This window comes from Argentina anserina, chromosome 3, assembly GCF_933775445.1.
Source record: "Argentina anserina chromosome 3, drPotAnse1.1, whole genome shotgun sequence".
Taxonomy (NCBI): Eukaryota; Viridiplantae; Streptophyta; class Magnoliopsida; order Rosales; family Rosaceae; genus Argentina; species Argentina anserina.
Genome location: NC_065874.1, coordinates 22,530,137 through 22,554,945, shown reverse-complemented (window position 1 = coordinate 22,554,945; position 24,809 = coordinate 22,530,137). Strand labels below are relative to the sequence as shown.

Below are 24,809 nucleotides of genomic sequence, written 5' to 3'. Positions count from 1 at the left end.
GTTTGCTCTAGGTAGGTGGTGAATTGATTGAAGCCGCCTTTAGGTGGGGTGAAACTGAATGTCATCGGATCTATTTTCTAGCGGCAAAACATATTTAGTCTTTACGCTTCAACATTTTCAACAAATTTATTATTATTTTATTTCCAATTAAAGTTTATCGGTGATAATTCTGATATTCGTATTAAAGGGGTGTATTGTGTATAGAATTAGTGGAAATTTTAAAGAAATCCATGGAATTCAGAAATCTAGATGCATTCAATACAAACTTTTAATTATCCATACAAGTCTACATGTATTCAATTAGGATTTTAAAAAGTCATTATGAAATCTATGAGAGTCTGGGGGTATTTAATCAGGCTTTTTAAAATAAATAGAAGTTTGTGGATATTCAAAATATCATTCATACTTATGAAATTATAACCTCATGGAATCTCATGGATTTTCCAGTGTTAATTATACATTCCACAATCAAGAAATTGTCTAGCCTCTAGTTCAAAGATTTTCATAGACTTTTCTCATTGTATTTAAAGATTTCAATTTCCATAATTTTTCTTTATTTTCTTTTCTTTACCAATTTTTTTTACTACAACCCAACATGGTTGTTCAACATTTGATTGTTATCTTCTTCTTTATGTTATGTTATTATCTTGTATCTTTGTATTTACTAAAACCTCATTCTCATGTGTGGACACATGTCCAATGCTAATAATAAAAACAATGACGACGAAAGAAGTATGTAAGAAAAAAAAGATTAAATTTGAAGGGTTTCTCTAAATTAAATTTAGGAAGGTGTAATGTATTTGGATTTGTGTGGACTTATTTTAATTGATATACTTTTTAGAAAGTCCAGTACTCTTTAAAAATTTCACAAACTTTCATAAAATTGTTAAAATCACTGATTTCAATCACAGACTTTTGGCTGATTTTTACAGATTTCTATTGATTCATTAAATCCACATAATTCATATTGATTCATCAAATTCACATAATTCATAAGTACCACAGACTTTGTAGTACTTATATTTTAGTTAGAAAAGAAAATAAGATATGATAACTAATTACTGTGCATGAAAAATGATTGTTGGTCTCAATATTTTAGGCCTCAAAGGCCTTAATCTTATGTGACAAGTCTAGTCACGTTGACCATGTTTGTCAATTACAAGCATATGGTTCCATTTGCTTTATTGCCCATGGTTATATGATAATTTGTTTCACTCCCGAGTGAATTCTAAGTAACTAAGTTGGTCTGGATTCTATAACGCTTTGTGGGTGCTATTTAAGTTCCCGTCTATGCATGCTAATAAAATGTTTTACTGAATTTTTTTTGTTCAAAGTGAGTTTAGTGGTTGTGTCTGTTACTCTCAAGGAAGGTTAAGCCAATGTGTTGTACACTTGGCGGATGCCCATTGGTTCTGTATCGGACAGTACAGGCCTCTCCAATACGACCCCTTAACCGTTCACAATTCATTGAAACCTGATCACACCTCTCTGCGATAGTCAAGGTTTGCTTTTGCTTCTTTGATTTTTTTCTTTTCGATCGATTAAATACTTAAGTTACCTTAATTTATAGTTGCAATCTATATATGAACTTGTTTCTGGATCGTACTGAAATCTTTAAAGTTTCTGATTTAATCGGTAAACCGTATGATCAGAACGGCTGATCCGATTTCGATCTATGTTTGGTCACCGGACCTTGTATATTAGATCGTAAATGTTGAACTGAAATCATATGGATTTGATGGATTATTAATCGATGAATGATTTTTTAGGGTTCATACTCAATTTTTAAAACAAAATTACTTTTTTCGATTTAAGGGCGGTTTTGATTTCTGTTTATAACGCATTATCGCTTAGATGAATTTTACGGCGTCTAATGTGATTAGGGTTTGATGTTTGTATTTTGCAAATTTGTGGTGCATGTTAGGGTAGTAAATGTATTGAATGGTTAGGGCGGCACATAATACTTGAATATAAGCTTGATTTGATTTCTTTTGAGCTCCGGTCTGGTTTGTGGGTTGTCATTTGATTTTAGTTTTTGTTGTATCTGAGAACAGATGCAGATATTCGTCAAGACTCTCACTGGAAAGACCATAACCCTTGAAGTTGAAAGCCTCTGACACCATGGACAATGTCAAGGCTAAAATCCAAGATAAGGAAGGCATTCCGCCCGACCAGCAGAGGCTGATTTTTGCCGGCAAGCAGCTCGAGGATGGACGTACCCTCGCTGACTACAATATCCAGAAGGAGTCGACCCTTCACTTGGTGCTCAGGCTTCGTGGTGGCATGCAAATCTTTGTTAAGACTCTCACTGGGAAAACTACAACCTTGGTGGTTGAGAGTTCTGACACCATTGACAATGTGAAGGCGAAGATCCAAGACAAAAGAAGGTATCCCACCAGACCAGCAGAGGCTGATTTTTGCTGGCAAGCAGCTTGAGGATGGCCGCACCCTGGCTGATTACAATATTCAAAAGGAGTCCACTCTTCATTTAGTGCTTCGTCTCCGTGGTGGTATGCAAATCTTTGTTAAGACCCTTACTGGTAAGACAATTACCTTGGAGGTTGAAAGTTCAGATACAATTGATAATGTCAAGGCAAAGATCCAGGACAAGGAGGGGATTCCTCCTGACCAGCAGAGGCTTATCTTTGCAGGGAAACCGCTAGAGGATGGTCGCACACTTGCGGATTATATCATCCAGAAGGAATCAACTCTCCACTTGGTGTTGCGTCTCCGTGGTGGAATGCAAATCTTTGTCAAGACCCTGACTGGGAAAACCATCACTTTGGAAGTGGAAAGCTATGACGCCATTGATAATGTCAAAGCTAAAATTCAGGACAAGGAAGGCATTCCTCCAGATCAGCAGCGGCTCATTTTTGCTGGGAAGCAGCTAGAGGATGGTCGCACTCTTGCGGATTATAACATTCAGAAGGAATCAACTCTCCACTTGGTGCTGCGTCTCCGGGGTGGAATGCAAATTTTGGTCAAGACCCTGACTGGGAAAACCATTACGTTGGAAGTGGAAAGCTCTGACACCATTGATAATGTGAAGGACAAAGAGGGTATTCCCCCAGACCAGCAGCGATTGATATTTGCAGGTAAGCAACTTGAGGATGGAAGGACACTTGCTGACTACAATATTCAAAAGGAGTCCACTCTCCATTTGGTGCTTCGTCTTCGTGGTGGCATGCAGATCTTTGTCAAGACCATAACATTGGAGGTAGAGAGTTCATATACGATTGATAATGTAAAAGCCAAGATACAGGACAAGGAGGGCATTCCTCCGGACCAGCAGAGGCTCATATTTGCTGGAAAACAGCTCGAGGATGGTAGGAGTCTTGCAGATTACAACATCCAAAAGGAGTCGACCCTTCACCTTGTCCTTCGCCTCCGTGGTGGTTTTTGAATCCTGAAAGATGCCTGATGTTTGTTATCTTCTCAAACTAAATTTGGCTCTGTTCATTTCTGATTTCGTACTCTCTAAATGTTTGGCCGATCAAACTTATCTCATTTTCGCTTGTTAATAAGGAAAGTGGGCTGTGATTCTATGTCTGATCTACTTCTATGGTTTCAATCAATTGAGGTGCTGTGCGCGTAGATATGTTCTGTTCATGGATTATCTGTCGATTCTATGTTTGCTGAATTGAAATGAATACAATGCAGGTTCCATCTTGTTCAAGCTCAAGAAACACACTATACTTCTCCCCAAGAGTAGTGAACATGTATTTGAGAAAAATGAAGTAGACAAAATCTTAAACCAAGAAGTTAACAATGCTTAGGTCCCATTACATCAACAATGAGTGTTCTCAGTTCTCACAGGCGTTTTGTATCGTAGTTCCAAGCTTTTACCCTGTCGGGTAAAAAAATAAAAATAAAAACATTTGTTATCTCAATGGCAGAATCGCAATTTGTAGTTTGTGGTATACAGCCTAGATGGAGAGCGGGACAGAGATTACAAGGGAGGCAATGGCAGAAGCCGGAACCAGCAGCTCCTCCTCGTCTTCCGCCGTCAACAACGGCCGCGGCTCGACCGTTGAGCAATGCCAAGACATGATCCGAAGTACGTGTACTCCTTTGTCTTAAATCCCATCATCTGGGGTCTGTTTGATTTCATTTCCAGGGGTTTAGGGTTTTAGATTGATTGATTATTTTCACAGCTCCGATGGTAAAGTTTCTGCTGCAGCATATGGAGGAATCTGGGTGTGCGGTTGAAGACGGGTTCATCAAGGCCGTTCACTGTGAAAAGAAGATTGGCGGAGGCTATTCCTCCGGTGAAGGGGTACGATCTCCCTTTATTCCCCACTGCTTTATATTTACAATTGAAACTGAAAATATATTTCATGCGCTCTACAAAAGTTGCCAGGTTGAGTTATATTGGTCATTTTATGGGGAGCTCTTAGCTGTTTTAACACTGTTGTTGTGTCTGTAAGACTTCTTGCTGCGCTTTGTCACTGGTTGTCTTGCAGGTAATCGTGTGTAGTAATCACATGAACTTGCAAGATGATGTCAACCAAGTAGTGATACATGAGCTAATTCATGCTTATGATGATTGCCGGTCTGCAAACATGAACTGGGCTAATTGTGCTCATCATGCTTGTAGTGAGGTGCGAATCAAATATAAATTGTATCGTTTTCTTGTACTTGGTGTGGTGTATTTATTTGAACCTCCAGTTTACTTATTTTTACTAAATTTCTGCAACAGATTCGTGCCGCCCATCTTAGTGGTGATTGCCACTATAAGCGGGAACTTTTGCGGGGTTACCTGAAGATCCGAGGCCATGAACAAGTGAGTTTCTCAGCTTTGGTTTTAAGAAAAAGTTGAGATACCATCTTTTTCTTGCTTTCTTTGCACACATAGTGAAATACTCTATTACCTTAATTTCAGTTGGAAACTTTGATAAACCAAAAAATCCGTTAGTTTAAACTCTGGGCAAAGGTCCTTTTCATATATGGAAAGGCAAAATTTGTTATAGAGCAGATATAAAGTAGGTAAATTTCTTAATCTAACATTGAGAATTTGGTTCGGGTATATGGGATTATGGTCTTTCTCTCTCTTTCTCTGTTAAAGTGTTGTAATGGTATAAAACGGTAGACTCTATTGTATAATAAACATTATGCTATTCAAGATTCCTAGTTAACTCTGCATATGATTAATTGATTATTAGTAAATTTTCCAGAGTAGATGTGTGTGATGTTCCTAACCCGAACCCCAGTTGCATTTTGTTGACACAAAGGAGTCTTCAAATGCTCTGGTAATGTAGACAATTATTACTTAGAAAAGAAATTCACTTCAGACTTCTATATTGGAAGAAACAATTAATAAGAATTCAATTTTGACATTTGAAGGATTGCGTGAGACGGAGGGTTTTGAGATCGGTCACTGCTAATCCCTACTGCTCAGAAGCAGCTGCAAAGGATGCCATGGAAGCTGTATGGGATGTTTGTTACAATGATACACAACCATTTGATAGAGCTCCTTGAAATACAGTGGCAAGTATCTGTATTGGAGAGACTGCCCATGTACCTCTGGGTGCCCCTCAAAAAAAAAAAGACTGCCCATTTACGATAAACATTGTTACCCTCCAATTCTTACTGGCAAACGATATGGTATAGTAACGAGATCCTTATTTTTTCAAGAAATTTCCTTGTTGTATTCTTTTAGTTGCAGTAGGAAATCTTACTGTTAGAGATTGTTTGTTTTACAATCTAAAAGAATAAGAACTCCCTTAACTAAGAATTTACTTTTGGGATACAACTAACATGAGTCCTCGGTTGTTGTGAGGATGAGTGCAGAGCGAAAAAAACAGAAAGATTGAAATACTTTCTAACATCTCATCCATAAGATTGCGGCATAATCTATCTAGGCTGTGCGTTCTGTTACATTACAAGAGTTTCTATCAGATGTCGAAACTGGTAATGAAGCAGTCTGCATTCAAATTAGATAGCACAAGTCACCGTGATATTCTTTTGCAGGGGATTACTACATACAACTCTCCAGGTTACGAAGATCAAAACGTTATACTCCCTTGATCTCTCAAACCTCCGGTAATGTTGCCGCAATTTCCTCTTACTAATAAAAATATGTTGATTACCTCTAGTAAAAGAGTCCACTAACAAAAAATATGTTTGTAAGGGACATTAATGTATCCAATAAAAAGACCACACTTTATAACTAACTGCTTTATTGTCTGTTACATATTGTTTTACACTCCAATTTAAAGGAAAAAGGGTAAAGAAGTGCAACGTCTTTTTTAGGTATTGCATACTTTATAATCATATATGATCATGTGTTTGTTCATCACTGTTGTCTAGGTTTTCATCACTAACATCTAGGATTTCCTCATCCTGCTCTATGATAGTTTTTGCACCCACCCCATCCGGTGGTGTCACCTCTTCGTCAGTAGCATTGCTTGCCTCTGTCTCATTAAACAAAGGCTGCTTCTCCATCATTCCAGAAAGCGCCAATCTAGGATCCCACTCAAGAACATCATCGATTATATTAGATACACGTTTCTGATACCTGCAAAGAACAATACACTCACGAAATTAGTATGTTGGCAATACCAAAAGGCGAGTCATCCAGCACCAAAAGCAAAGGGCAATTTCCAATAACTCAAGAGAAAGACTGATAATTCTATTCCAAATCTGCCACCTCTTTCACATTAGTAGCCATTTTCTAAATCTCGACTTGTTTTTGCCACTATCTCGCTTGAAGCATAATATTTGACTAAAACATGATTAACAGCAAAGAAACAAGAACGGGCTGAGTTTACCACCAGAGTAAAAAATTAGGTGTACAACTGACCTGGCTCTGGCAGCTTCATCAGGGGCATGGTGCCTCATCAGCAATATGACCAGCACCGCAAGTACCGCATAGAAGATCCTCGTTGTCCACTTTGGTTGCTCCTCCTCATCTTTCTGGGGGCAGAAACGGAACAATTCCCTCAAAGTGGCTTCCTCGGCAAGAATGTTTGGGAAAAACCAAACTCGCTTCCCCAAAATAATGTATAGAGCACCAAATATTGCACCCCTCACTGCAAATTCAGAGAAGATTTTGATATTACCCTTACAAGTGAAACATAGCTCAACTAGAAATAAGATGTTTCTTTAATATTGAATATTGAATATGACAGAGAAAATGTCACTCATAGAACGATATCATTTATATTAGTGAATCTGGACTCTTGACAAAATAAAATAAATAAAATAAAAAACAAGATTTAAGATCAGAGAAACAGCCAGGTATGATAACTAGTACAGAACATCTATGTAGTACGATGCATATTCTTGGCATTGGAGCAATGATGTCACAGGCAAACTGCTAAGTGTGCTTGTTGTAGATTAAACAACCACACTAGTTACAATCCCATCATCCAAAAAGAGTCATTGACCAGTCTTGTATACAATAACTTCATCCTAATCAGTATGTAAGACTAGTGAAAAAGGCAACAAGATTTGAAAGCAGAGGTGGCCTGTCTAATTAGCAACAACCGTGATCTTAACGTATTCTGACAAACTCGGGATTATTAGTGGGCCCTAAATTACCTAACATCCCAACAAGTGGCCTTATAAAGGACAAAGCTAAATTGCTAAAAATGTTATTAGAATTACAATGCCTTCAAACGTAGACTTGGACCAGTAGAGGCAGCTAAGACCATTTACTTATCCTGCTTTTCCAATCTCCCTCCCACATTATAGCTAATAAACAAAAAAGTGACTATACCTTCTATATCCTTGGTTAGATAGAACACATTTCACCACGAAATAGAAAAACCAGATACCCAAGAAAGATACAGAAAGTTATGTCTGGTTCAGACTGAACCCCTTGAAGGCAACAGCAATTTTAAGGCAACAACAAACTAATAGCATAGTTGTTACTTTTCATAATGAGAAACCAAATACATAGGTTAACCCAGACAGGGTTAAACCTACTGACACCTAACTTTTCATTGAATGCAAAGAGATTTTACATACAAGCCACCAACTCCAGTAAAATCGGCTTTCACAGACAAATAAAGCAACCTCATACAATAATCGAATGCAGTCAATGTTTCAAGTCATGAAGTACAGTATAGTTGCTAAACACAATAGTGCACCAAGCATAATTGACAACTACCAACTTTTTGAATGGGATGAAAAGGTAGGAACGTAATTTTTAAACTAACCACCAGATGACTATAAATCAACAAAATGTCGCAGAAATTTAAGATCATGAAGATGCTGGGCAAATAAGAGTATTGGCACTTACAAAGAAGTAGAGAAAGGAAAAGCAGCAGGACCCCGAGACACGAGTAGAGTATTAGTAGCTTGCACCGATGGGGATAAACAGGAAACAAGCAAATTGCCAATGTCACAACAGGCCAGAAAAATGAGAGAAGTGTCTGCCAAAGAGGCCGTCGTTTAACAAAAGTCCATGCAAAGAAGGCATCATTCTCAGAAAATCCTTGCTCCTGCTAAAGCAGTCAAAGAATTAATAAGCATGGTACATACATGAAGGAGAGCTACTAGCCACAAAAATGCAAGATTTCTATAGTACAGTATTAAACTTTAAATGGTACACCAAATTATTCCATCTGTTCACAATAGCAAAGTATTAGAACAGCATGAAATGTGCTTAAAAGTACACACATAACCCAAAAAAAAACATTCAAAAAAAAATAAAAGATATAGCATAAGAACACATTAATCATATGTATATTGATCCAACAACAAAGTAGAAACCACACCCACATTCTTTCTTCTCTGAGGAACATCACTTTCCTTGAATAGGAAAGATTACAAAAACAGGGAGAAGGGATAAAAGGAAAGTGACAAACAAACAGATAACTAAACAAAACCAGATAAAACCAACTCACAATGTTAAAAAAAAAAACCAACAACAACAAAACTCTAGACCACAGCAGCACCAATACAGAAAAACAATGATGAATGGAGAAATTCAGGAAAGAGTTCTATCCTAAATGTGATACATCCCCTTTCATTCACAGTATTATTATTATTATACATTTAAAAAAACAGCTTTTTATTAGAAAGAAAAGCAAAATAGAAAATTGCAGACAAGGAGCCTGCTTTAAAAGCTAATGACGGCAGCTAAGACTAGAGTCTAAGCAGCTCAACTATTCATAGTTAGGGGCTTATTACACCTGCTTGCCAGTTAAGAATAACAGAAGAAAGATGTTAATCCCTAAATTCCTCAGAAGTATAAGCTCATAATGATGCCCTCTCTTTCACATTATGAGGCCCACTGTTCTCTCTAGGCCCCCAAGAAGCCATACCCGTTTTCTTACTCCAACTCAGTGTGGCAGGGATCACAGAATTTCCTCTCAGAACCACAACCACAGAAATAAAATATGGGCAGTGAAGCAGCTAAAGGTCCATTCTCTAAGCATTATTCCTACATGTCATTCACCAGTGTGAGGGTTGGAAGTTGCTTCTCTAAACCATGAGACAGTGTTGACCCTGCCATTCACCCTCCCATCAGCAACGTCCAACCATGCACCCATGCATCTGAAGGTATTTGGCTTTCAAAAGTTACAGGTGTTTCAGAAAGAAAGAAATCTGCTGTCCTAAATGCCTATAAAAGATTTAGAAGATTACCACCACATCCACCTGCTGTCATACAGTCTCCCTGTATGAACTGGATATAACAAAATATAAGGCTCATAGCATTAATCTTATAAACTCCTCCACCTCCAGGTCACAAATTTCTTGGAAACCCAAAATTCCAACTCAAAAAATAAGAGTGGTCGAGAATGTTGCAATAGAAGTTACCGGGATGATTGATAACAGCTAGGACAAAACATTGGCTCTCAAAATGACTCTCGCCCACCCCACTTCTGAATACCTAAAGCAGGATATATGTTGCCATAGACAGCAGCTACTCTAACAGCACTTCTGAAGTCACCATTCTCTTCCATCCCCTATTTATTTTGCGGCGCAGAAAAAAGAAAAGAAAAAAAGAGGTAACTGGATATCATAGCATGAACACAAGTACAAAGTTAATGTGCACTTTTTTAAACATGACCCTCAAAAGTATCGCAGCAAACAAGTGCTAAGAATATCACAGCATGACCAGGGAGGTAGTTGAATATCACAGAATGAGCACAATTACAAAGTGAATGTGCAAGTTCGAAACATGAAGTTTATGAGATGAGGCAGACATGTAGATACTGGAACGGAAAAGGCCCAACCGGTCACTTTAACTGGTAGCAAAACAAAGCTTTGTCTAATCTAGTGGTGTATCATACATGGGTCCACAATTACCAGTGTCATGATGACTGCAGAATTTCAAAATGATAAATATAGTAGTAGAAATCTATAACACACATGAAAAGAGAAACGAGAAGTTCAAGCTCTAAGTCCAAAGCCAAAAAATTTTGGTGCTATAAAATAAAAGGTTGACTTACTGAAAAAATCTCCAAATGTGCAGGCCATGTAGACAACTTTTTCTTCCCAGGACGTACAGTTTTTACAACACGATCACACCGCACTAAAAGATTCTTTCTCAGTAACATATTGGCAATATCTTCAGCTTCTAAACTCCTATCGGAATCTAAAACGTCTTTGAGCTCCGGATGATTTCTCAAAAAGCTTACAAAATCTTTCCCTCTGAAATATTCTACCCGTGTCTCCTGTAGAACAGCCCACCTAGACTCCAAATCCTTATGGTCTCTCACCTTCTCTGCAAACAACTGGAATTCATCCTGCTTGGCTGCTTGTTTCTGAAAGAGAAACATGTGGCAATCAGAAAACAAAGACAATATAAGCGGGCTCTGAACCAGTTTGCAGAACACAGAATATCTACTCAAAATATTGCAAACAGAAATTTCATCAAACCTGAAAAAAAATATACTTCAAAAAAAAAATAGGAGCATTGGCACCACCAATTACCCAAACTTGGGATAAATAAAGGACAGAGAGAAAGGTATCAAGATGCATAGACACCCATCCAGACTAGGAAAACTAAATTGCAACTGAAGCCTGACTATGTAGGTCCAAGTCTGCAATGCAAAATACCTAGAGATCTGATCACCTAGAAGCTCATGTTTGCATTTTTATCCAGATTCATACTAGAATATAAAATTAAAATAAAAATATAATAATGAAGACCACAACAACATCCCTTAGAAATATAATCACGTACTATCCAACATTTATAATCTACAGATTTTCCACTCAAATTACAATGACACGTTAAACTAGTTCACATGGTTGGCCAAAGAAATATAAAAACATACAGTTCATAGTATTTTACAGTTTAAGGACTCATATTGTTACAAGACCGAATCGATCTTCTAATTGCTATCCTCTCTAACAATAAGTCTTCATAACCTACTGGATGGAAAAAAATCAGATACCAAATATATACAGTCCTCTAAAATTTGCTAAAAAATTTATAGAACAGATAGGGGACTGATCAACTAAAAACACCCCTTTTAGGAGTTTCTCTTCCTAAAACTTGGGAGCAGTGCACTCCCATCTATCTTTGTTTAACTGCTAACATAGCACTAGGTATTATCATTTATAAAAGTCGGGAATTGCTTCAATGTTTGGTCTATAATGATGTCCTCCTCTGCTGGGTACCCAAGTTTTTTTGCTACAATAGGTGAAACAAAAATTGGGGATCGCAGTCCAGCTTTCACAGACAAGAAAAAAAGTGAGAAACTTTACAGGCAAAAACTCACAACCTGCAGTAAATTGAAGAACCCAACAGTAAAAACGGTGGATTTCGTCGAATGTAGCACAGCAAAGTAGTTCAAATTTACCCAAAATAAAATTAAAAATTAAAACTTTGCACAGCACAAGATTCAGAAATAGCGAGAAACTAAAGATTGCAGAGATAGAAATTGGAAGTGGGGAGGGATTAGATCAGGGATAAGGGAAAGAGAGACGAACCCTGGGAGGGGTATCGGAGGCGGAATCACGGCCGCCGTTTTGAACAGAAGCGGAGGACCTTCGGACCCTTTTCTTTTCGGCCCCTCCTGTTTTCTTCATTTCGTTCCTCTCTATTTCTCTTTCTTTGATTTTTGCTTCGAGATCTTTGAATACGCAACCAGTTTTTACTTTTACATTTACATGACTGTAATATTTATTACTTTACCTTAAATATTGTTTACAATTGTTTAACCTCCCTCTCGTAAAATAAAAAATCAGAAAAACAAAAAAGGAGGACCAAACCAAAGCCCCTAAGAAGAACAAATGAATAATACACTGACAAAAAAAAAACCAAAAACAAACTTCATTTTTCAATTTTTTTTGTTTCTTTTTTCGGATTTCGGAAATTCCTTATACTGGTCGTGATGTGTATATTGTGAAGAAGACTATTTGATTTTTCTTACCTTTTATTTGTTTTTTCAATTCAAATCGAAGTGATATAGGATGAATCCTTAGTTTTATATTTGAATAACATCAAAACAAAAGATAAATAAGCAGAGAATATAAACTAAAGCATAAATGAAAGGAACAAAGGGTTTAGGGGGGGTTCTGCGTCTCCTAGTCTTGGACACAAGAAAAGGGCTTTTACACAACCCCTTCTTGTGTCAAACTAAATAGGAAACATGAACTTGAGACCCAATGGGTCACGTGCCCAACTTAGGTTTATGGTTGAGTAAAAACACAAAATGATACATGAAGTATCGTGAAATGTATTTTTTTGGTACTTACGAATTTTTGTTACCTGAAATGGTACCTGAACTATTGCACTGTTACCCAATATGATACCTCCATTAGTTTCTCCATTAAATTGATGACGTGTCATGTATTTAGAAGGACAAAATGATCTATACACAATGTTTTTTCCTATCTCTTTTCCTCCAAAATTCTCACAAATTCACTAAATTGATTGAAAAATTGTTGGACTTGATAAATCATACCTATATTATTTGTAAATTTCTTTACAATATTTTTTATGAAATTTGTAATTTAAAGAGCAAAATCAACTCTTGTATCACAAAACATAACACAAGTTTTAGTATATATATTTGTTTAGCAATAATAAAAAATTAATTTTACAATAATTGTTTTTCTTATTACTTACAGTAAAACCTCTATAAATTAGACTGATTAAATTTATTAATTTAGCGATATATTAATATATTAATAAATTAATAATCTATTAATTTATAACTTATTAATTTATCAAGGTATAATAAATATTTTGTTTCATTTTGTCAAAGAAAAATTTTTTTTACTTACATTGTTTAATTTATTATGTATACCTTATTAGATATACTATTTTTGTATGTATTACATTGTTCAAAATATTATATTGTTTGATGATGATTATATTAATTATTTTTTAATAAAATCCTCATAAATTTAAAATTTATTATATAAATTATGACACTAATAATTTATATATTTGATGGGGTCTAGCTAAATAAATTTTCAAATTTCTATTATCTTATAAATTTAGTGAATTATTAATTTAGCACGCTGACTCCGAGTTGTGACCGAAAAAAGTTTTATTTTAGCGAGGTTAATCGGATATTATTTAACGAGGTTTTACTATATTTGGTAAATAAAAACTATAAATACATGTCATATCATCAATTTAACGGAGAAACTGACGGATGTACCATATTGGGTAATGGTGCAATAATTCAAGTAGCATTTCCGGTAACAAAAATTCGTAGGTACCAAAAAATACCTTTCACGATACTTCATGTATCATTTTGAATTTTTACTCTTTATGGTTATATAACTCCAGTTGTGTATTGTTTCCATTATGCCCATGTGGCTTAGGCATTCCTTATCCTTTGGTTGGTCTAAGTTTGATTGATTTTGATGGCAAAGTTATAATATTACAGTATTTATATCTTTTTATTTTCTGGGTTCTTTTTTTTGTTTTTCAATAGAAATTACTTCTAGGAATCCTTAATTCATTCTTTTCTCAACAAATAAACACAATTTTTTTTCACATAGCAATATGGTGATGAAATGTTTGATTATCATCATATATGTTATTTGAATTTTTTTCCTAATTAATCTTATTAGATATTAATATTGAATTGTTATTAAAACAATTAAGTGTTCCACTAAAACTCAATTTTTGGCTCCGCCACTGAAGCCTTGCATCACGTAGTAAACAGATACCCTGTAGCTTTATCCTTGATAACCTTCATTGCCTTTTAGCTCAGGAGAGTAGGAGGTACAAAGTATACACAATAATATATATGTCGTCTTTCGCCTTATTCATATATATCCTGCTTGATATAGGGTTTACCAACCGTGGCGGCGAACGCGATGCGGCTTCACCCATATGGACTGGCTGTGATGATGAAGTCGAAACCTCTTGTAGGAGCCTTGTACCCAAGAATGCGGTTGACGTGTCGTGGCCTAATCATGAAGAGGAACCCATGATACTCTCCGAGCTTCATTTTGACATGATCGATGATTTTAGGTCCAAACATCCTGTAAATATAGGTAACAAAATATATAGCTAGGGACAAAAGACAAACGTAATCAAAGGCTGGGTTAGGATATATACTTACATTCTGAAGAAGTCTTCCACCATTTCCACCAAGGGTGGAGGCACATTGAGACCCAATGGGTCACATGCCCCACTCAGGTTTATGGTTATAAAACTACGATTGTGTGTCGTACATATTGTTTCATAACTAGTTGAATTTCATAGTTTCATTTGATTAACGAGTTTAAAAAAAGTCAATCATATATAGTTGTACGTAAAAATGAAAGAGATAAAGCAAGGTAAAAACATAAATTGTTTTCTATATTTACCAATTCATCCTCATCAGTCTTTTTATATGAGTAAAAAAATCAAATAGAAATAGAGAAACATTGGAGGTATACACAATTATTTTGAAGGTTCAAATAGAACTCCCCAACCCTTAATTCATTCTTTTCTCAACAAATAAACCCAATTTTTTTTCACATATATTAATGGTGATGAAATGTTTGATTAACATTATATGCTATTGAATATTTTTTCTAATTATTCTTAGTAGATATTAATATTGTAATTGTTATTTAAAAAAAATTAAGTGCTCGATTTGTAGCTACAACACTGTCATGAACATCTCAATTACAAGCACATAGGAAACCATGTAACCGAAAACATAACTTAAACCCAGTCAAGATGGGGTTTAGTTGTTCCTACATGCATATAAATATAGGCCCAAAAGTAAGGTCACGTCTATAGGATAAGATTAGGAATTCAGAGATAGCATCCCATAATGCGTACCATTTAGGGTGTCACCATAATTAGCTATTATGTCAGCATATTCACATTTTGCTGCATTGTCAGTGACATTATATTGAACATTAGACGGTTAAACATCTTCAATTACAGTAAGTAAAAAGTCGCCAATACAATCACTATTTTTTTTATATTCCTGAATAATCTTGAGAATAAAGAAACATAACTTATCCACTCAGTGGCGGAACCTAAAAATTAATTTTGAATGGGCAAGAGTTTTTTTTTGGGTTTGGAACTTAGTCAAGTTAGGAGGCTCATCGCCATGCCAATTTAACGTATTTTCTCTTCATTTACTAAACTTGAATGAGATTGATAAGGAATGAGAAAGATAAAGAATGGGAAAGAGAATGAATAAGAGAGTTCAAGAATCATTCATATTCATTTGTTTACTTGGTCAAAGAATGAAACAATAGGAATCATAATAGAAATGAAGTTGGTTACAAAATTACCCATGAAAGTCATAAGATTTTTGTATGAGATAGTTTGAAATTTTGATGTTAATTTTGGAATTTAGTTTGATTTACCAAGGAATGAGAATCAATACCAAGTCCCCTATAAGGAATGAAAATAGTGGAATTATTTCCCATTTTATTGTGGGACCTGTACAAATTTGATTCCACATACTCATGCAAGATACCCAAGAGATCCTCCAAAATTATTGAGTAAGTCACAATACCAAAATTATGTTCACCGCATTTCTATTGAAGGAATTCTTGGTCTGCCATCAAGTTGGATATGGAGCACATGAATCAAATCCATAACAAAGAGATTTCAGTTTCCCAATTAGTTTCTATCTCCTTATGGGACGGCAAGATGGCTTCCTAGACTCCTATATATAGAGGCTCGGCCTCTCCATTCAGATCATCATCAACCTTACACACAAACACAAGTCATAGCTCTGCCGAATTCATCCTTCACCCTTCAAAGAAATCCTAAAACCGATTCCATCATTCCTCACCAATCAATAGCCTTCAAGCACGCTTGTGAAGAATGTTTCATCCATAGAAGTCTCGGCTACACTTGTGGATTGCTTGATTTATAAAGTGTAACCATGATTCACTCTTTGTTAAATTCGGTTTTGGTTTTGTTCTTGTTCTTGGATGAGCTTGCGATTTGTGTAGAGTAATCTTGTTTCAATTTTTTCTATGAAATAGCTACTTGATTCAATTTATATAAAGGATTCGAAATTATATTTTGGTTTTATGAAGTTTCTGTTTTGGTTTCTGCCGAGTTTCATTCTTGATTAATTTCGATTTCTAAGTGTTATGACTATGCTTGTAGCATGATATTTAGGTTTTGGATTAAAGACTTATGCTAAGAACATGTTTATTCTTTTATATGTGAATTCGAAATTGCATGGTTGTTGGTTAAGTAAGTGACATACTTGATGAATTCAATGTGCATGGCTTTGGAATTACATGATAAAGATGAACATGTTAGATTTCGATTATGGCTGCTTGGTAGTGATCGAATGTGTTAAGTGTCTATGTGTTTAGGTTACTGCTTAGAACCCTAATTGCATGATCCATCCTTAGTTGCTCAATATATGGTCTCGGCATGATTCTTAAGATAGTCATAGAGCTTGTTTTGATTTCTCTTGTATGAATTGTTTTGGTGATTGTTTATGTGTTGGTTGGTTGATCACATGTATATATTAGCTTAGATTTTACTTACTGTTTTTATATTTCAATCCGAAAACTTATATCAACTTTTTATATTTTTATGAATTCGTGTTAAGTGTTGTGATCCTAAGCCCTGGCTGGATCCCCGGTTTGTGAACGATACCCTCTTGCTTTATACTACTAATGATGTGTTCAAGGTTAAATATTGATGTCAAGTAATCGAGCATTCATCAAATGGCGCCGTTGCCGGGGATCCATAAGAGATGGATCCCTAACTTTTAATGCGAATTCATTGTTTATATTGTACATTTGTATATTCTTATCTTATTTCGTTGTAACATATAGTAATATATCTTAGGTTGTTGTTTTGATGCTTAAGTGAATGATTGTTGTAGGTTGTAAATCGAACGGAATAGGTAAAGTCCCTTTTGTTAATATTAGCCTTAACCCTTCATGCTAGCTCTCGGGTTTGCATGAGGTCGAGGGCGGCTTTTATTAACACTTGGAGATTTGTCTAACACACGAGGTTAAGTCCAACTGAGTAAGGGGCACGCTCTCTTATTACTATGGTGCATGAGACCAAAATTGGATCTCAGAGAACTACTGACTGACATACATCTCGGTGATGGAGTTGATAAGGAGTTCGCTCTCCGTAGTTCAACAAATGAGTCCTACCATGTTCACTATCTCTGATTGAGCTACAAGGCCTTCTGAAACAAAGACTTGATCTTGTGTCTAGGCATCCATACTTAGGCCGCATGTCCACCTTAGTTTACAACTTAGAATCAATCGATTATTCAATCATTGAAATGGCAAAATGAACTTTTGAATTGTATGAACTTTGTAAACGTAAAGAACTAACTCCTTGTAACTTCACAACATAGTTGCCGTGCCCTTCCCCATAAGTGTGCGTGTGAAATGACTAAGGGAAGGCACGAATTATATGTGTTCATTGTGTATTCTTCAATGCTAACTTTTTAACTTTCGTATAACAGGTACTATGCATGTCCGAAATATCTAAGAGAACACAAGAGCTCAAAGATCGAATTCAAGCACTTCGAGATTTAAACAACTCTTTCATAAGTGGACCTTTAGATTTCGAAACTTCTCCAAGCAATTCACTCTTAAACTCTTCACCTAGATCAGAAGAAGAGGATGATCTTTCCTTCCCCTTCATCTTCAAGTCAGACTTAGACACAATTGCGGACCGTGACATAATTCTTGTTGGTGCTCCAATGGCACTCAAGAATGCATTCATCCCCACCACCCCTGAATCACCTTCATGCATTGCTTTCAATCCACCTGATGAAGCTAACTTCTCCATCCCGGTTCAATTGCTTGGGCAGCTGCCTAAGTACTCTGGTTCTTCAATGGAAGACCCTAATGTTCACCTTAGGGAGTTCTTGGACATTTGCAAGTTCCAATCGATTCATCATCTTTCTCAAGAAGGCTTGAGGTTGCTTTTGTTTCCATTTACCCTTAAGGATGATGCTAAACGTTGGTTGTACTCTTTGCCTGCAGGAATCATCACCACATGGGACGAAATGACTATGAGGTTCTTGAAGCAATTCTTCCCTGCTCAACTCACGAAAAGACTTAGGAGGGAGATTCAGAACTTCACTCAAAAGGATGGTGATTCACTCTATGAGGCATGGGAGGAATTTCAAGAACTACAAAGGAAGTGCCCTCACCATGGTATTTGGTTGGATGACTTGGTACATTTCTTCTATGAAGGACTCGACACCACCAATAAGAGCATGGTGGACTCGGCATGTGGCTGCACATTCATGAACAAGACCGGTCAAGAAGCTTACACTTTGATTGATGACTTGGCCGACAACAATCGCCAATTTAGTTCCAAGGAGAAGAGAGGAAGCAAGAGCCGTGGGGTGTATGATGTTGATGCAAGAAATCAAATGGCTACTTTAGAAAGGAAGCTTGACGTGCTAGTCAAGGCATTCAATGGTTCGAGTATCAACCCTCAAGCATGTGGTATTTGTTCTTTCAAGGATCACACTATGGAAAATTGTCCAAATGGTGCAATGACTGAAGAAGAGTTGAACTTTATGGGGCAACAAAGGCCTAGGTACGATCCATACTCGAACACATACAACCCTGGACTTAGAGATCATCCAAATTTTCGTTGGAGCAACAATGCTCAACCATCCAATGCTCAAGGTCAAGGACCTCGGCCTTCAGGTTTGTTTGTGAGGCCTCAGGTACCTCAAAGTTCTGTTCCCTTTAACTCTAATGTTCATGGTTCGAATAATGCATCTTCACCTAACTATGATGAACTTTTGAAGTCTCTTGCTCAAGGACAACAAAATCTAAACTCTGCTACTCAAGCTTTAGTTACAGGTCAACAAGCTCATTCTAAGGACATAACCGAGCTTAAGAAGCAGATGTGACAAGTGATCGACTTCATGGGCAAGATCCATGAAGGAGGGAAGTTGCTGAGCCAGACTGAGCCTAATCCTAACGTGAAGGCCATGATGACAAGAAGTGGGAAGATCTTGGATGCTCCATTGCATCGAAAGAAGAAGGCCGTGTCTTCTAAAGGACTAGAGGCCGAGAGTTTCAATGTCAAGGACTTAGAGAAGGACCCTGCCTCCTCTAAGGCAAATGATGCCGTGCCTCTACCACAAGGAGATCATGCCGTGCATGACAAAGGTAAGAATCCTAACTCTAGTGGTTTGGTTTCAACTCATGATCTTCCTCGTGTTCCCTTCCCTAGTAGATTTGCAAAGCAAAAGAAGGATGACTCTGATCAAGCCATGCTCGACATTTTCAAGAAGGTGGAAGTGAACATGCCTCTTATTGAATGCATACAACAAAATCCTAGGTATGCTAAGTTTTTGAAAGAGTTGTGCACCAATAAGAGGATGACTCGAGAGAAGGAGGTTGTCACAATGAGTGAGACGGTTTCTGTCGTGCTCCAAAGGAAGCTACCACCAAAGCTTAAAGATCCAGGGAGTTTTTCTATCCCTTGTACAATCGGAAACATGACATTTGAGAAGATAATGCTAGACTTAGGTGTATCTATTAATGTAATGTCGTACTATATTTATGAGGACCTAGGTCTAGGTGATTTAAAACGTGATAATGTTGTGATTCGATTGGCTGATTGTTCCAACAAAGTCCCTTTGGGCTATGTTAAAGATGTTCTTGTGTAGGTTTCGAGCTTAATTTTCCCTGCAGACTTCTATGTCATTGACATGGAGCCAACTGAAGCAGATGACAAGGAGGTCCCCATCTTGTTGGGCCGTCCCTTCATGAGGACTGCAAGAACAAAAATAGATGTGTTTAGTGGATCACTCACCTTTGAGTTTGATGGTGAAGTGATTAGCTTCAACATCTTTGAAGCTATGAGGTATCCCCTTTCGGAGTTAAGTAATTGTTTTTCAGTTGACATTCTTGATTCCCCTGCAGATAACTATCTAGATACCTTGACACATGACGAGTTGGCACTCACCATTGCCCAAGGGGCCGTATTTACAAGTGATGGCTCTAACATTTCGGAGTTAGAAGTTAACAATGCCGTGCCATCCTTCATTCTTGAGAACGTGACCTCTCTTGAGGTTGCACGTGAGGTAAGCTATGTCTCTCCTAGTCCAATTCTCTTAACTACTAACAAGAATCTTCCTTCTGTGGTGCAAGCCCCAAAGCTTGATCTTAAGGTTCTTCCGGACCACTTGAAGTATGCATTCTTGGGAGATGAGGATACATTGCCCGTGATCATTTCATCTACACTTAATGAGGAACAAGAGGAGAGATTGATTGAAGTGTTGAAGAGGCATAAGACGGCAATAGGATGGACCTTAGTCGACATCAAGGGAATAAAGCCTACCATGTGTGTGCATCGAATATTGCTAGAAGAGGGTGCCAAGCCAACCAAGGAAGGTCAGAGACGCCTTCACCCACCAATGATGCAAGTTGTAAAGGATGAAATCACTAAGTTGCACGATTGTGGTGTGATCTACCCCATCTCGGATAGTAGGTGGATCTCTCCCATTCAAGTTGTGCCAAAGAAGTCAGGCATCACGGTGGTGAAGAACAAAGAGAATGAGTTGGTGCCTCAAAGGACAGTGACCGGTTATAGAGTGTGTATTGACTATAAGAAGCTCAATGCGACAACAAGGAAGGATCATATGCCATTGCCATTCATTGATCAAATGCTTGAGAGGTTAGCTGGACATTCTTTCTATTGCTTCCTTGATGGATATAGTGGATACAATCAAATTAGTGTTACGGAAGAAGATCAAGAGAAGACTACGTTCACATGCCCTTTTGGTACGTTTGCTTATCGTCGCATGCCTTTTGGTTTATGCAATGCTCCAGGTACGTTTCAACGTTGCATGTATCACATTTTCTCTGAGTATATTGGTTCTAAAATTGAAGTTTTCATGGATGATTTTTCTGTCTATGGTGAAGATTTCGAAACTTGCCTTGAAAATGTTGAACTTTTGCTTAAACGTTGTGAACAAACTAACTTGGTTTTGAATTGGGAGAAATGTCATTATATGGTCACTCAAGGCATTGTCTTAGGCCATATTGTTTCATCTAGAGGAATTGAGGTTGATAAGTCTAAAATAGATCTTGTGTGTCACTTACCCCTCCCCACAAGTGTGAGGGATGTTCGATCGTTTCTTGGACATGCAGGTTTCTATCGTAGGTTTATCAAGGACTTTTCCAAGATTGCGAGACCAATGAGTTCATTGCTTCAAAAGGACGTTCCCTTTCACTTTGATGATGATTGCAAGGATGCATTCGAGACCTTGAAGAAGCTCCTAACTTCGGCACCTATCATGGCACCGCCGGATTGGTCCTTGCCATTTGAGTTGATGTGTGATGTCTCCGACTATGCAGTTGGAGCCGTGCTAGGGCAGAGGAAGGACAAGCAGCCCTACGCCATTTACTATGCCTTACGAACGCTCAATGATGCTCAACAAAACTACACCACAACTGAAAAAGAACTTCTTGCCGTGATCTTTGCTCTAGATAAGTTTCGTTCTTACTTACTTCAATCTAAAGTTATTGTTTACACTGACCATGCAGCCTTGAAGTATTTAATGACGAAGAAGGATGCCAAACCAAGATTGATTCGATGGATTCTTCTACTCCAAGAGTTCGATCTCGAGATCAAGGACAAGAAGGGAAGTGACAATGTTGTGGCGGATCATTTGAGTCGTTTGGTGAGAGATGCCGAGCCCTTGGCTATCCAAGAGAGCTTTCCGGATGAGCAACTCTTTCGAATTGAGGTAAGTGAGCCATGGTATGCAGATATTGTCAATTATCTTGTTTCTAAGCAATTTCCGGATACTTTATCGTATGCTTAAAAGAATAGACTCAAGGCATTAGCTAAGTATTATGTTTGGGATGAACCATACTTGTGGAAACATTGTGTTGATCAAATCATTAGGAGGTGTGTCCCTCAACATGAACATCATTCTATACTTACTTTTTGCCATTCTGAATCTTGTGGAGGACATTTTGGTTCATGTAGGACTGCTCTTAAGGTGTTAGAATGTGGTTTCTTTTGGCCTACGATTTTCAAAGATGCATATCATTTTTGCATGACTTGTGATAGATGCCAACACATGGGAAACTTATGATCTAGAGATCAAATGCCTATGACACCGATTATATATGTTGAAATATTTGATTGTTGGGGTATTGATTTCATGGGACCTTTTCCTAGCTCAAATGGTTTCTCGTACATACTCGTTTGTGTTGACTATGTTTCGAAATGGGTGGAAGCAAAGGCCACCCGGACTAATGATTCTCGAGTTGTTGCATATTTCCTTCGTTCTAACATTTTCTCTAGGTTTGGTATGCCACGAGTTATCATTAGTGATGGAGGATCTCACTTTTGCAACCGGACCATGGAGGCGTTGTTGAAGAAGTATGGCATCAAGCATAAGGTTGCTACGCCTTATCACCCCCAAACAAGTGGACAAGTAGAGCTATCTAATCGTGAGATCAAGAGAATTTTGGAGAAGTCTGTTGGACCATCACGCAAGGATTGGTCTCAATGATTGGATGATGCTCTTTGGGCCTATAGGACAGCATATAAGACTCCCCTTGGCATGTCACCATTTCGATTAGTCTATGGCAAGGCGTGCCATCTTCTTGTGGAGCTTGAACATCGTGCATGGTGGGCTGTGAAGAATTTTAACATGGACATTGATGAGGCCGGATTGCATAGGAAGTTGCAATTGCATGAGCTTGAAGAGATTAGGAATGAGGCCTATGAATCGGCAATGGTTTACAAGGAGAAGACTAAGACGTTCCATAACCGCATGATTAGGAAGAAACACTTTGTCATTGGGCAGAAAGTTCTTTTGTTTAATTCTCGACTTAGATTGTTTCCGGGCAAGCTCCGCTCTAGGTGGCTTGGACCGTTTGTTGTTACTAATATTTTTCCTTCTGGTGCTATTCAGATCAAAAGTATTGTGCATGGAAAGGAATTCACGGTCAATGGACATCACTTGAAGCCGTACTTTGACAATTTCGTGGAGCATAACGTGGAGGAGACGTCTCTCCTTGATCCTACGGCAAACAAGTGATGATTTGGAGATAGTCTAGGCTATAGACTCTAAACTTAAGCCAATGAAGGAGCCATCAACGAGTGTTTGCATTTTCTTATCCGTTATCTCTTTTTTATTTTTGTTGCTTATCATATTGTACATTGAGGGCAATGTAAGTTTTAAGTGTGGGGTGGGGTATACATCATTTGTTGTATTCTATTGTTAGATGCATATGTGTTTCGATTTTGTTGTGTTGATTTTCGAATTTGAGTGTTATTTTTGGCTGTTTTTTGATTTTTAACTTGTTTTGTTTTTGTTTTGAGTCCTAGGTATGCCTTTAACTGTCTAGGATGAGTTGATCTTTAAATTTATGGTTGATAGATGATCATGATATTGGAATGAACTTTATTGTTATTTGATGATTAATCGATGTGTAGATTTTGTACGAACATGTAGTAGATGAGGATTTTGAAACTTAGGTACAGAATGAGCATGTTCTTTACTTGTTTGAATTCATGTAACCTATGTGAGATTCGAGCCATATATGTGCCTTTCTTTGGAGAGTTTATTCTATCGTTTCTTGGCTTTATAACCTCATTACATCTATTTTGATCAATTCATATACCATAGAATTGCAATGAACTAGAGAATGCTAGAACTTACTTTGTGAAACTTTCGAAGCTTTATGTCATAATATACTCTGATTTTGAAAAGGATTGTTGGATCTTTTTAGGATTTCCACCACTTAAAGCCAAAAAGCCGTATTCCCTATTTGAGCCATGCTTGGGACACCTTAGTTTTAACCCCTTTGAGCCTACGTTAAGCCGTTTCTTTCATTACCAACATGTTATATCCTTGCTTAGTATAATTATATCTCTACCTTGCCTTTGAGGCTTGGCAGAGCCGATTCTTGGAATTAATATGGAGTGATGATTTGATTCGAGTGTGGGGTTATGCTATTGTATGTATGTATGCCGTGAAAAGAGTATGAAAAAGAGAAAAAATGAATGATGCCGTGAGAAAAAGAAGAAGGAAAAAGTATATATACACGGTTTGAAAAAAAATGGAAAGAATGATGATCTCGGCATACAAGTTGTTTTTGTGAATTTGGAGTTGTGATGTATTTGTTAAATGCTCAATAATGTTGTACTTTAGCCTTTGTTCGTTTTCACAATGTTTAAAGTGAAGGATGGTCCAACATGATGATATTTGGCCCTTGTTTATGGAATATGGCGACATAAGGTGGATGATTTGCTCTGCTAAGTCTTGAGGATGACCTTTGTGATTCCTTTACCCTGAAAAAAATATATCCATGCCAAGCCTAACTATCCATTTTCTAAAGATCCGCATGATTCTTAAAATGAGTAGCTCTTGATCTGTGGAGTTTGTTTCATGAGTAAGCATATGGGTTGGGTTCATTTGTGCATATGATTGGTATCTTTCATG

General features: G+C 37.3%; 2 protein-coding genes, 1 non-coding gene and 1 pseudogene across 4 annotated transcripts; 2 read left to right on the top strand and 2 right to left on the bottom strand.

Annotated features, from left to right (window-relative positions):
- Positions 1 to 1,466: 1,466 nt before the first annotated feature.
- LOC126788518 (polyubiquitin-like) lies at positions 1,467 to 3,550 on the top strand (annotated as a pseudogene).
- Positions 3,551 to 3,662: 112 nt separating this feature from the next.
- On the top strand, positions 3,663 to 5,540 carry LOC126788523 (uncharacterized). The gene is made up of 5 exons (XM_050514524.1): positions 3,663 to 4,057; positions 4,155 to 4,276; positions 4,464 to 4,601; positions 4,700 to 4,783; positions 5,344 to 5,540. The coding sequence occupies exons 1-5, from the start codon at positions 3,931 to 3,933 to the stop codon at positions 5,476 to 5,478; spliced, it is 606 nt and encodes a 201-aa protein (XP_050370481.1). The 5' UTR covers positions 3,663 to 3,930; the 3' UTR covers positions 5,479 to 5,540.
- A 601-nt stretch (positions 5,541 to 6,141) lies between these two features.
- On the bottom strand, positions 6,142 to 12,022 carry LOC126788520 (uncharacterized). 2 transcript variants are annotated; one of them, XM_050514517.1, is made up of 5 exons: positions 11,893 to 12,022; positions 10,404 to 10,718; positions 8,246 to 8,450; positions 6,803 to 7,031; positions 6,142 to 6,517 (listed from the first exon to the last, which is right to left on the bottom strand). In XM_050514517.1, exons 1-5 carry the CDS (start codon positions 11,989 to 11,991, stop codon positions 6,271 to 6,273), a joined length of 1,095 nt encoding a protein of 364 aa, XP_050370474.1. In that variant the 5' UTR covers positions 11,992 to 12,022; the 3' UTR covers positions 6,142 to 6,270. The 2 variants fall into 2 exon arrangements, with proteins under 2 accessions (XP_050370474.1, XP_050370475.1); XM_050514518.1 differs by having other exon boundaries at positions 8,246 to 8,447.
- A 6,406-nt stretch (positions 12,023 to 18,428) lies between these two features.
- LOC126789686 (small nucleolar RNA R71) lies at positions 18,429 to 18,535 on the bottom strand. Its single transcript, XR_007671600.1, has one exon. It is a non-coding gene; the product is annotated as a small nucleolar RNA R71 (small nucleolar RNA).
- Between the last annotated feature and the right edge of the window lie 6,274 nt (positions 18,536 to 24,809).

Coding starts and splice junctions, on each gene's coding strand:
- LOC126788523 (XM_050514524.1), top strand. CDS start 3,931: ATGGAGAGCGGGACAGAGATTACAAGGGAGGCAATGGCAGAAGCCGGA. Junction 4,058..4,154: donor ATGCCAAGACATGATCCGAA/GTACGTGTACTC, acceptor TTATTTTCACAG/CTCCGATGGTAAAGTTTCTG. Junction 4,784..5,343: donor AGATCCGAGGCCATGAACAA/GTGAGTTTCTCA, acceptor TGACATTTGAAG/GATTGCGTGAGACGGAGGGT.
- LOC126788520 (XM_050514517.1), bottom strand. CDS start 11,991: ATGAAGAAAACAGGAGGGGCCGAAAAGAAAAGGGTCCGAAGGTCCTCC. Junction 8,451..10,403: donor CACATTTGGAGATTTTTTCA/GTAAGTCAACCT, acceptor TGACTGCTTTAG/CAGGAGCAAGGATTTTCTGA. Junction 6,518..6,802: donor GATGAAGCTGCCAGAGCCAG/GTCAGTTGTACA, acceptor TGTTCTTTGCAG/GTATCAGAAACGTGTATCTA.